The 13,293-nt window shown below is 35.6% G+C and overlaps 1 protein-coding gene across 10 annotated transcripts in view; it reads left to right on the top strand.

Annotated features, from left to right (window-relative positions):
- Window positions 1-13,293, top strand: part of LOC106129381 (ras GTPase-activating protein raskol) — a 108,217-nt gene that overhangs the window by 87,800 nt on the left and 7,124 nt on the right. For 8 of the 10 annotated variants that reach the window (XM_060953777.1, XM_060953783.1, XM_060953817.1 and 5 more), the window contains 7 exons: window positions 5,522-5,747; window positions 8,752-8,821; window positions 9,086-9,213; window positions 10,679-10,822; window positions 11,365-11,510; window positions 11,997-12,242; window positions 12,597-12,796. In XM_060953777.1, coding sequence (XP_060809760.1) covers window positions 5,522-5,747; window positions 8,752-8,821; window positions 9,086-9,213; window positions 10,679-10,822; window positions 11,365-11,510; window positions 11,997-12,242; window positions 12,597-12,796 — 1,160 coding nt within the window. Of the gene's footprint in view, window positions 1-685; window positions 1,886-5,521; window positions 5,748-8,751; window positions 8,822-9,085; window positions 9,214-10,678; window positions 10,823-11,364; window positions 11,511-11,996; window positions 12,243-12,596; window positions 12,797-13,293 lie in introns of all 10 variants that reach the window. The other 2 variants (XM_060953789.1, XM_060953795.1) reach the window with 1 other exon arrangement.

Below are 13,293 nucleotides of genomic sequence, written 5' to 3'. Positions count from 1 at the left end.
CCGTTTTGAAAAGACTGAAAGACCACGCTGTATGGCCTAATGTTGGAATCGAAATTCAAATACAATCAATGCTTATCCATCGCCTACAATAGGGTTTTAAGTCTATTCGCCTCTGCCTTAGTCACATTTTACAACAGTAGTGAACGTATTATGAAATGATTCTATTGTGTGTGGTATATGCAATGTAATTGTTGTAGGTATGCGAGTTATTCGTGACTGCACCATATGTCCGGATATCATTTAACCTTGAAATATTTCATTACCTAACCACATACACATGCGAACAAAAACTGCTTTTTCCTACATTGTTTTTATTTTTATGATCACAACATAAAAAGAAGAATATTTTGGAAATGAAGTCAAGCTCGATTCACCATGAATTAGTTTAAGACGGAAAAAAGACAATCAAATTAAGAAATTAGTTAATGTGGCGGCACTTAATTTATTGCTTCAATTAACACGATAATAAAATCAATATAATTAGAATTATCTTCTTAACTCCAAACCTTGTTGGGGAGGTTTGGGTTCATCGCTTACTCATACCAAGTCATTTATAATCAGGATAATTTCCTAATGTTTTCATATTGTAAGTTCATACTTTAAATGACATCCATAACGACGTTTGCTAAAGAACGTATAAAAGTTTTTAACAAACTTAGACCTCATTATATTTTTTCAATCTTAGATGTTCATCAGTTAACAAAGTCTAATGCTACATAAATGGTGATAAGTGATAGTATTTTGGTTAAAATGAAGTGATATCCCATAGCCGTTGGCAGGAAATTGTATCGAAACGAATCGAATGCCGCAGATGATGCGGCGAGACGAGTTTGCGGAGGCCGAGTGGCCTTAACGCGGCGTGCATCCGCCACTATGTCGAGCGCACTGTCCCCGGCTGCCTCGGCCACCGGCGACGACCAGGGAAGGCGTCGATCCGTCTTTTACGTGCCATTGTTTGAGAGTTTCGACAATTACTTACCTCTAACACCAGAAGAAAGAGAAGCTTTAATAACCGGCCAAGATTATGACAGTAATTCTACGAAACCCAAGAGACGAAACGTCTTAGACAGTGGAAGGTTGCATACTCCGTCTCGAGGTGATTCTTCATTCACTGAAAGTGAGAGTGACATAAGTGTTTTAAGTCCGGAACGCAGATTTCGTCGACCTTTATCATCGACCTTGAGCTCAAATGAGGCTCTGACGAGAGTAGCTCACCGCGACTTGACCAGCCCTAGGTTAGTTGCTGAAAGTGGCCGCCTGCGTCAAACGAAGCCAAGATTACGAAGCACGACTTCATGTGAGCCCCGATATGATAGAATATATTCGCCAATGGGCGGATCGATCTCATCTAGCAAGCTTAATTGTTCCATTTCAAATATTGGCACCAAGATTGCAACGAAAAATCCGATTTTAAATTCAAATTTATCTCTTGTACCGGATTCTCCAAAACTCCTTAATCCTGGAAAAGAGAAGTCTAAAACGCTACCACAGAATTTAAATGCCCCCTCCCCAATACGAGGTAGTAGCAGCTCTTCATCAATATTTAGAACACCAAGAATTACTGTTACACCGGATAGTCCCAATAAAAGTCCAGGAAAGATATCAGGATTAAATTTCATTCGTCGCTCCCGAAGCACGAAGTTGTCAAGAAGTAATTCTTTATTAAGGAGTATAACGACGAGGCATATAGAAGAAGGATTAGGTGATCAGATTGCTGTCGTCACAGATCTGACCGATAACTACGACAAGTTCGTAGGCGATAATGGCGGTGAGAATGAAGTGATAGGAGCTCTGATCAAGAAGAATGAAGCCCAGGTGGTGAACAGTCCTCTGAGTATTCGACGTGGATACCTGGATGTTGACGATGACGTCGCCGTGCATTCCGGTAAGACATTAGCCAAATTATGTAGCTTAATGTTTAAAAAAAGCTCAATGTCTATTCTGTTGGAATTATTAAAATCGATTTGCTTTTAAAGTTTACTTGTTACAGTACTAGTAAAAGTTTAATTTTTTTACAAAATAACTTTTTAAACTTACAGTTATTACGCAAGGTCTGATCTGGTCATGATCTATGAGTAATGGTCATAATAGCAGTTGCTACAACCGTTTATCTAAAATCGAAGATTGCAACACGTTCTTCGATTGTTGTAACGATACTTATAGTTAACAAAGGGCTCATATTGGTGATTAAATAACTTAAGAAGACTCAGACGATTAAGCATCACCAAAACAAGGAACCATACAAAGTATTATACTAACATATGCTAAACTTGAATGACTTGCCGTTTCAAACCAGGTGTGTTCAACTATTCATATCGCTAGACAATGCCCACTAATTATATGGGCAGGAACCAAAGTTAAGTGGGTCTCTAGTGTCTAACAACGGATTGTCATCTCCTGTTGTGGTTATTATGAAAAGTGGAAGTCATTTACTTAACATTTGATTTTGTACAATACCAGATTACAATGCAAATTTTCTTGGTCAATATAGTATGTAATATTATTCAAAGATACATTTAAATTTTAATTGATTTTTCATAATGTAAACTCATTATATTAGAGCGTGGGTGGTATGCGTAAGTTATGTGTGTGGGTCCACAGGTTCAAATCCTACCTCTGTCATGTACCAATTATTCTTTTAACATTATTTTAAATTCTAACCCATGCTCTTACGCCGAGGGAGAATATCGTGAGGAAACCTGCAGATTTTGGTATCTGTAGGTATAACTATGATCCAACATGAGTTAGGTTGCCCTGCAAAGGTTGCGAAGGTCGAACGGGAGTCGCTTCGTGTAAAAACCTGACTCACCCAATCCTGGTCCCATAGTCAAGGGCTAACCCCGGGCTTCTCTCCAGAGTGGTGAGGATGTAACCAGGACTTACGCCGGGAGGAAGAAGTCTCAGCTCATAATAAAATATACACACATACATACATATGGTCACGTCTATATCCCTTGCGGGGTAGACAGAGCCAATAGTCTTGAAAAGACTGAATGGCCATTATAAAATATTTTGTTGATAAAACCAGCGCTTCAATATCTATGGTATATAATAGTCGTCTTAAGTTTAAATAAAACTCTAACACTACGTCAATGGAATGATAAATGAGCAAATGTCATTCCTAATGGTATTCGCCCTTATTTTTTTTTAAACTTGCTATAAATGGAATCTTTGTCTAAAGCTGATGTCTGGATAGACAGCCATAGTTCCTGTAGTATAAGAAAGCAAACTACGTGCATGACACAAACAAAATTATCTTGCGACTAGAGATTGGTTTTGTTTGTTTCATTGTTACATTCTATTTAAACCTTCGGATTCGTCGTAACAATTTGTACGTGCATAGCTGTTTGCCTTCGACCGCGGAACCGTTATTTGAAGCTTGCTTCAATATTCAGAGGGTGTCTTCGATGAAAGTATTTTATAAACATCACTTAAATTGTCCTTCATTAAAAAAAAGCTTCCTTTTTAATGATTCAATGTAATTTTTTTATCTCGTCCAGGATCATTGTCATAGTCGAACACCTGTATTTTTTCTTTTATTTTATGTTTTATGCAATAATATTACAAAAAAAAACAATGTAATAATGACATAAATTCTCCTTTTTCATTACCTTTTTCCCTAACGTTTTTTCCTAAAACAAAGTTCGTGATATTTTCCCAAACATAACAGAAATAATATTGAGCGCAATCTTTATCGCATTACTCCCTAGTGGGCGCTTATCGCCGCTATCAGCAGAACACAATGATTGCGCCTGTAATATCGCCTCTCTCCCTCTGTCTGCTTTTGAAAACAATATGCATTTCTACATTTATACCTTTATGTTGACTTTTTGTTGACCAAAAATGTTTAACTTCTGTAAAGGGGTTAATAAATAAAAGTAGCAAGTCAATTCATTTTGATTTTTGATTTCATTTTTTGTAGTATCCGTGTATCTCTATCGTTCTCATCGGATATATAATAGGCCAAGGTTCATGTGCACTAACAGTGCTACTTTCTAATATTTCTTGGTGGTACTTGTATAAAAATTATATATTGCTTACATCGCCAGTATTTGTAGTTTCTATAACTATATATTTCTACTTGCATTTTCTAAAGTTGACTAATAATTCCGAAGTGGAATTCTTTATACCAAGCATATTATTTCCCAAGCACATGAGATACATTTTACAAGCCGTGAAAAGTCTTTAATAAGAAAAGATGTGTTTCTGGTTTTAGAGCTACCTTAATTACTATTGCACTCAATCACCAGTATCTCCATAATAAAGAATGACGGTGGCTTACGTTGTTCATAAGATTTGACGCACTGTTCCAATCATTATCGTCACAATGTAAATCAATTTCCTCCAGGTCGTAAACATTATTGGTTTATGGTTTCATAAAAACAACAGTCATAACATAACTCGTAGTGCTTGATAACTTGAAGCAATAACGGGGATGGGCTACATGTGATGCGTTCACACGACATGTCAGCGGTTCGTTGACACTGCCCCGAGAACAATATGGATTATTTTGCCATTTAGAAATTATCGTATTTTTCCAATATTTCTATGACGTACAATATACTTTGTTAGGGATATTTTTAAAGATTTTCTTAGTGCTTATGTTATTATATATATTTTTCCGAAAAATTGTATTATTTACTTAAGATAATTTGTCCAATCTTTTGCGTTTTGTGGTACATTTATAACCTTTTTCTTACTATACTCACAGAGAGAACAAAGAATTCCCTTTTTTTGTATTATATTTCTTGGTTAACTTCTGATTCAGACGTTGATGCATTTTTCGGTTTTTCATTTGGCCAATACTTGTTTTTTTTGTTTATAGTTCGTCTTGTACGTCTAAACAGTCATGGTTACACTAAGAATATATGCGAAAGCGTTTTCCTTTCTACGTAAAGGGAAAGAAAGTCAATGTTTGTGGAAAAGGGAACATTATTAGGTAGAAGTACTGCAAATACTCGTCGTTGCTTGCAGCGGTCACGGGCGGCGTGCCTGCAACTTCCGCCGGAAACCACGCCATACATACGTTTAATGCTGTTTATTAGATATCCATTTATCTGTTTACAAATGGATTGTCGTATTTGTTTGGATTACTGTATCCCTTTGTAGTCTCACTATTTTAATTTTGAGAAACGTATTTTTAAGGTATTCTTGGTTTGTGTGTAGGTACTATACCACTCGTTGAAGCTTGTAAGTACAATCGTGACATATGAAATAGGAGTATCATTTCCCGATGATAAATATTAGCTGGACAATCATAGCAATTTCATAACAAGGTTGATTGTGAATCAATGTCAATTGAGGTCTACAACAGTGAAGACTTCTGGTTAGATATACAAATACTATTTTAAATTCATGTTAAAATAATGCCAAAAATAACTTTTTAGTTCAGTCTTTCTACGAAGATCTATTGAACATCGTTTTGTGTACACGAGGCCTGTTTGCCCTAAAGAGTAAATCTATTTAATAATTATGACTTTCTCTTGGTATTACAATATAGACGATTTTCTTTTGTTTACAGATACTTCGTACGAGAAAGCATGTCGGCGAGGTTCTGCCCCAAGCACACCCGTGCCCGGCGCCCAAGCTCAGCACAGCCCTTCCCGCCTCGCTTCCTTCTTCTTCTCCAAGAGGTCCTTCAGGAGCAACCCTCTCAAGAGGACCAAGTCCGCCACAAAGCTGGAGAGAGAGCGGGCGCTAGCAGCAGTGCCGACACATCCGCCTGGCCATGCATTACGAACATCTAGGTAAGTTCATTTATATTGTAATCTCTCTTTTCCATTTCCCTTTTCAGTTGAGGTCGGCTCTTCTTGTAATTCTTTTCCAAATGTGTTGGATATGGTTAGTGTTGTCAATTTTCTTCAAAATATAATATCAAGCCTAATTTTAAGACTTAACAAAATGTTTCGTTCTGTCTTTCATAGCGATATATTAAATTAGTAAGAATTTTTTGTAAAGTAATAATTTTAGCACCTTGCATATTGCCTTGACATTTTATAACTTTTCATGGAATTTAATTATTCAATTTAAAATGAGCTCAATTTTGTCGCATTGTTTAAACTTAATTTAAATAATTGGCTTCTATAATTAATAAAATAATTGTAAAATCCAGCCTGTAGGCAACTAACTTATGGCTCAAACGTCTTTACTAGTTTTTTCTGGTAATGTACCAATTTCATTATAAGAGTTTCAAAATCTTATAATGAAATTTAAAAAACTTTCTCAGATTTGATTGTAAGTAAAAATAAAAATTTGCCAGTATATATTTGTAACCAACACAATGCAAGGGCCTTTCCTTTTTTCCTTGCTATAATATTACTTTGCGATTGCCATCTGCCGTCATAGCAAAGTCAAATTATAGACGTACCTAATACAAGTAAGAAAATTACATATGACAATTTCTACTTTGCATAATAAGGCAGTAAAATGCCATTTATAATTTCATTACATAAAAATACATAAAGATAACATTATTTAAGCATTTTAACAGCTTATAATGTGATTATGTAACAAGAGTTATTGTTCGGAGCGTTAATTAAACATTTGACAACTAACGACCTTTCATTTGCAGTAAATATCTATGTGAATATACGTATACATTTAATCTGGTATTTCTGGTAGTTATACCATCCCTCGTACCCTATGGAATTGGAAATTATATTCACCCTGTGGAATATTTAATTGAAAAATGAAGGACGGTTGCGGTTATGGATTTTGATTTAGCCTTTATTTGTTACATTAATTATTTAATAATTTCAATGAAAAAATAAAAGTATGTCTATTATACATTATTATTATCACCCACACAAAGGTTCTCTGCTTAACCCAGTGGTAGACTGTTAGATAATGTTACTAGCATTAAGTTCGCCTTTGTACTTTACAAGTTGTAATTGTAACAATAAAGATTAATAAATAAAAATCCTTAAGGTATCGATAGCTGTTATTATAGATAAAATGGAACGAGGCGCGTCGATGACGTATCAGAAAATACCCTCATTTCATGATAGTTAACACAATGAAAAATGGAAAGCAACAAGTTTATGTTTCGCGACATGTCGTGTCGTGACCGCACCGCATTATGCACTCTTGTAGGAGCGTCGACACAAAACACGAAGTATAGAAGTAAAACCAAATTGTTATCGTTTCCAAAAGGGGTTTTTATTAGAGTCGAAAGTACTGTACGAGCTAGCATTATACATTTTACATATTATGTATATTGTATAAATCAGTTTACAATATCAAGAACGCCGCGTGTAAGTTCGTCATCGGATCGGATTACTGTTTTATTTTCTCTCATATATTTATAGCTTTTACCCGCAGCTTCGCCCGCGTGACTTTAGTGCCACCTAAATGCGTGTTTTTGCACCAGAGATAAAAAGCCTATGTCCTTGTCTAGACTCTTAATTATATTTATTTATTTAAAACTTCATTGTATTGCACAAATATAAATTTCTAGCACAATTGGCGGACACAATGATAGAAGCATTACGAGTATCTTCCAGTCAACCATATACGAGTATATACGCAAATTTCAAGAAGATGGGTTTAGTATGATAACGCGTGAAAAGAAAACAAACAAACAAATGAACTTACTTTTGCATTTGTAATGTTAGTTAGGATTAGTTTAACAAGTTTATCATTTATCATCAACAGTTCTGGGTGTTGTTTCGGCGGCCTGAAGTACGATTTTGATATATTGATCAATTGACCATTTTCTGTACTCACTGTATTATTTTAGCTCAATTCAGTAGAGGCTCCAGTATTTGCTATTCCAGTTATTTTTATTATTGATTGCACATTATATAATTTTGTTTCTGTACTTTCATCGCTTTGTTTCGGCGCGTCGACGCCAACCTGTGTCATGTATACGAGTACCACGCCTGTCTCCCGCAAATTCACATTATAATACTAAATGCCCTTTAATTATTTCCCTCAAAACGTTAATGCGAATTATTTTCACCAAATAGTCCATGTTAATAAGGGGAGTGTTTCTAAGCGAATATATAGATTTAAGCCAATGTTTATAAGCCGTTTGATTTTACACGAATACTTCGACATAATTTTATAAAAATGTCAAACATTGTTTTCTTAACTACGTATTTAATTTTTGTTAGCTTTAGTATTTATATTTAACCTATTTCTGCCATATGTTTAATGATAGCAACTAACGTAACAGGAAACACAAGTGAACTTATATTATGGAATACTTACTTTCAAGTACAATTCACAATAATGCGTCAAGTAAGCAAATTGCTGCATGCTTCACCAAGCATAAATAGTCCAAGCTGACGGTTATTATCGTAGCGAATGGCATTTTTTACTGGTATGCTAATTAAATACTTACTACGCATATATTATGAAATTAAAAATGCGTGTTATACGTAAGTCTGTACAACAAATGTTTCTTACTCGCCTTTTGCATGTGTGTCATATATATAAATATTTGATTAGTATTTAAACGAAACAAAGTTCAGTGATCTTCTAGTAATGAAATGTATCGAGTCGATATCACAAACAAGTAGAGTAAGTAAGACCTTTGATTAATTTAAGTACCTATATGAGTTATGCATTAGACTTTAATATCACCGTTATTTTTGCTATAGGTACAACGAGAATCGAATTGTAATTTATACATACATAAAATCACGCCTCTTTCCCGGAGGGGTAGGCAGAGACTTGAATTGTAATGTATTAACTTGTAATTTATACCTATGTGTTAAGTACTCAGCTATATAAATAACATTGTTTCAGATCTCACGAAAGCCTGTTATCAGCTCACTCACCCGCTGTTTCCACTATGGACCTGGGACCACCCAATCAAGTAAGTCTATTGATAGGTCATACATATAATAAATTATGTCGCAGTATATAAATTCACTTGCGATTGTTTTGTTATCGTATGTAATATAGTTATAAAGTTAAACCGTAATGATTACTCTTGAAGTTAACTAAATCCAGCCAAACCAACCGTCCAAGAAACCAAAACAAGATACGAGTAGAAGAACTCCGGAACATTTTAAAAATCTTGCTTTAAAATAAAGAAAATATATATGATTATCTAACTTTGTTTCTCATTACGTTACAGGTGGAAATTCGTGCTCTCCACTCGTCCGTGCTAGGCAGGGCGCACTGCTTCGCGTTGAGCGCTGAAAACCGTCCACCACGGTACTTCGCCTGTGCCTCTCGGAAGGAGCGCGACCGCTGGATTTACAGGTAACTGTCTCAAAGTCACAATGTAATACCATAACTAGTTATGACGGTCTCTGTGGCTCAGCGGTAGTACGCTTGTCTGTGACACCGGAGGTCCCGGGTTCGAATCCCGGCCAGGGCATGATGAGAAAAGAACTTTTTCTGATTGGCCTGGGTCTTGGATGTTTATCTATATAAGTATTTATTATAAAATATAGTATCGTTGAGTTAGTATCTCGTAACACAAGTCTCGAACTTACTTCGAGGCTAACTCAATCAGTGTAATTTGTCCCGTAAAAAAAAAAAAAAAAAAAAAAAAAAAAAAAAAAAAAAAAAAAAAAAAAAAAAAAAGTTATTGAGAGCCGTTTTACACTTTTTTTTATATAAAAAGTTTTGATAATTGAAAGCAAGTTGAGGTTTGATGTGAAATATTTAAATAATTAACTTATTTTCCCCTTTTTACTCACCTTTTAAATTGAATGTATAATTGTTTACACCCTGCCTTATTCGATATAAAGTAAACGAATAGGAAATACAGAAACTGTTTTTATTACAAATTTAATCATTAAAAAGAACTAGTTTTCACTTCGTTTTCTACACCTAATGTAGACAGAGCAAGTGTTAGTGAAGGATATTTTGTACTATCTGATAGAGAATTTGCACGATAAGGTCTAAAAAATTTTAAATGATAAAAATTATTAACTTATCCCATTTCATTGAAGTTGCTTGTTACGACCATCTGTTGTTTGCGCAGCTACTTTGAAATGAGAGATTGTTTAGAAAGTCAAGGCACGATTTGTCCACCATTTTGTCTACAACCTTGACATCTGAATATCCGTAATTTAAACGCATTATAGTGATTTATTGTTGACAAGTATGCGAAAAACCGGAACAAATCGTATACAAGGAATTCGATTACTTACACTTTATATTGGCATAAATACATAAATGACATTTATTTCATAACTAGCTGAAAATTGAATAACTATGAATATAAAATTTTTATTTAATTTTTTATGGTAGATGTCCATATTATTTTATTTTATTGTACTTTTAGATGATTATCCTCAAATGTAGTATCGATAGAAGTCGATTCATACTTGATATTAAAGACTTCTTCAATTTCCACATCGCTTCTAATCAAACATGCAGTGTGTACTAAAATATAAAAATTTATTACATTTCTCCAAAATTTACCGGATAACGATGGTTTTTGTAAACAAAAGTAAGAAAAAGCTGCAATCACATAAATATAACAATACTGGCAACTTATAAATGCAAAAAATTGATTAAACAAGACATACTTTTATTTAATATTTTGTCTGTGTCAAAAGATATTCCCGCCAATTGATTTTTTAAGTGTTTTATTAAGCTTTTAGGTTTTGAAATATGATATGGGTATTCATTATAGACTTTTTGTCCCGGACTCTTTATTTAATCTTGTAAACTAAACAACTAGTAACACGAGCATGACGATCTTACTATGCAGCTTGCGGCAAGCGGCGCGGCCCGACGAGATCCGCACGCGGCGATGCGAGCGGACCGTCAAACTGTGGCTTCTAGAAGCAAAAGACATACCGCCCAAGAAGAGATACTACTGCGAGATCTTGCTGGACGACACTCTGTATGCTAGGTCAGTATCAGAACTAATAGTTATAGTTAAGCTAGGGAAGTATATTCCATTTTACACTTACTGTTTGTGATTTAGGAACACTGCCTTATTTAATTTATTTGTTATTTAACTTTTTTAATAACAAATACATAAAAACCGTAAATAACAAATATATAATAAGGTCTTATATAAGTATAAATTGTGCAGCCGCAGATGTGTTCTACTTATCACATTTTCATAAACATGTTTTCTGAATAATAAAGGAAACGTACACGTTTTCCTCTTAGATATTCCCTGGGACCATACAACAGCTTGTACTAAATCAACAGGTGGCATTTATTCTAAGGAAAATACCGTTGAATAAATATATGTTTATAAATTGCTATGATTTTTTAGCTATAAAGGTTGCAGAGTTCTGACGGAAGTCGCTTAAAAATAGCCTAACTTACCCAGTCTAGGATCATGGTCAAAAGGGCCACTCCGTGCTCTTCTGGTTAATGCCAGGTGGAAGAAAATATTCATGAGCAGGCTCGTTGATTTACAATTTTATAAATACCTAACAGATCATCGTCAAAGTTGAAGACGGACCTGTGCTTTTGGGGCGAGGTATACGAATTCGGCGCGCTGCCGGCCGTGCACGCCATACATGTCAACGTATACAGAGAGCCCGAGCGGCGCGCGCGCAAGCGAGACAAACACGCTCTTGTCGGTAAGTTTATACACATTTTTATGATAAAAATTGCTAATTAATATAAAGACTACCGATTGAGTCATCGACGTTCTGTGATATACTTTGGGACAACAGAATATTTTCTGTCGACGCATTTTCTGTAGTCTCACCCCGCGTAGTCTATAAATTTCGTTGTCGAGGGGTAAAGTTTTAAACTCATATAAAGGTATTTTTACTAAACTAATAAATACTCTTTTCTACTACTTATGAACGTATTGTATTGAAGTAGTTAAAGGGGAAAACTAGGAAAAATAGCAGAAAATTTTGCCTGTTATTATGTTACTGTACTAACACTGGTTAAATAGCCACCTAGTGAGTCATGCTGTTACAGCCACCCACTAGAAATTGAAAGAAATTTTATGAATTATTTTGTTCTGTAGCTGAATGTTACAGCCAATTAATTACTTGATGAAGACACATTCAAAAAAGACTTATATTCTTATGTTGCTCATATGTGATTTCTAGGTACAGTACGTATCCCGGTCGACGACGTATCGTCGCGATACCTCAACGAGCGGTGGTACCCACTGAGCGAGGGCGACAAACCACAGTCTCCCGGCGGCAGAACTCCTGCGCCGCTCCGACCCGCGCTTAGAATCAAATGCCGCTACCAAAGCGTCGATGTATTGCCTCAAGACCATTACGCCCGCTTCCTGGATTACCTGAAGAAGAATTATAGAAGGCTTTGCGAATATTTGGAACCTGTTATAGGTAGGCGGAGTCAATAAGCAGTACAATTACGTTTTAAAAGTGACCGCCACACTTATACTGTTGTTTTGTCCTACAGAAAGAGACATAAAATATAAATACATCACAAACAAATAAAACTAGCAAACGAATAATTTATGAAAAAGTTAGTTACTTTTCCGGAACGCTGCGTTCAATTCTAGGTGTTTTATTTTTTCACTTCACGCAATGGAAAATTGGTAGTGGTACTAAACTTTTTTTCCAAATCAAAGCAAATATAAATTTGAAAACAACAATAATTAGTTTCTATTTTAAATATTTTTTACAAAATTATATATGTTGTTATTGAGAAGATAATTTTTTTATTACTATTTTCAGGCGTAAAAGCGAAAGAAGACATAGGATGCGCACTAGTGCTTTGTATGGCGGGCGCGGGACTCGCGCCCCGCTACCTGGCGGACGTGGTGGCGTTGGATGTGCGCCGCACCGGCGACCACTCCCTCACCTTCCGCGGGAATTCACTGGCTACTAAGAGCATGGAAGCGTATCTCAAACTTGTTGGGGACCAGTATCTACAGGTATGTTCCTGTTTTGGATGTGAAGACACCTTTTTGAATAGTATGACCCCGCTGTCTGGCGGAAGTGGTGGCGTTAGAAGTGCGCCACACCGGCGACCACTCGCTTACTTTCCGCGGTAACAAGTTTAATTTCTGCAAAAGAACAGGCTTTGCCTTGGAGCAAATGAAGGACTTTTGTTTTTTCCATCAAATAATTTGTTACATACATACATATAATCACGTCTATATCCCTTGCGGGGTAGACAGAGCCTACAGTCTTTTAAAGACTGATAGGCCACGTTCAGCTATTTGGCTTTAAGATAGGATTGAGATTCAAATAGTGACAGGTTGCTAGCCCATCGCCTAAAAGAAGAATCCCAAGTTTATAAGCCTACCCCTTAGTCGGTTTTTACGACATCCATGGGAAAGAGATGGAGTGTTCCTATTCTTTTTTTTATTGGTGCCGGGAACCACACGGCACCTTTTATTTGTTAATCGATGCTAAAGTGTATTATAAT

The sequence above is a fragment of the Amyelois transitella genome, chromosome 4 (genome assembly GCF_032362555.1).
Source record: "Amyelois transitella isolate CPQ chromosome 4, ilAmyTran1.1, whole genome shotgun sequence".
Classification (NCBI taxonomy): domain Eukaryota; kingdom Metazoa; phylum Arthropoda; class Insecta; order Lepidoptera; family Pyralidae; genus Amyelois; species Amyelois transitella.
Note: the sequence above shows the minus strand (reverse complement) of the source record. Positions and strands in the feature narration are given on the sequence as shown.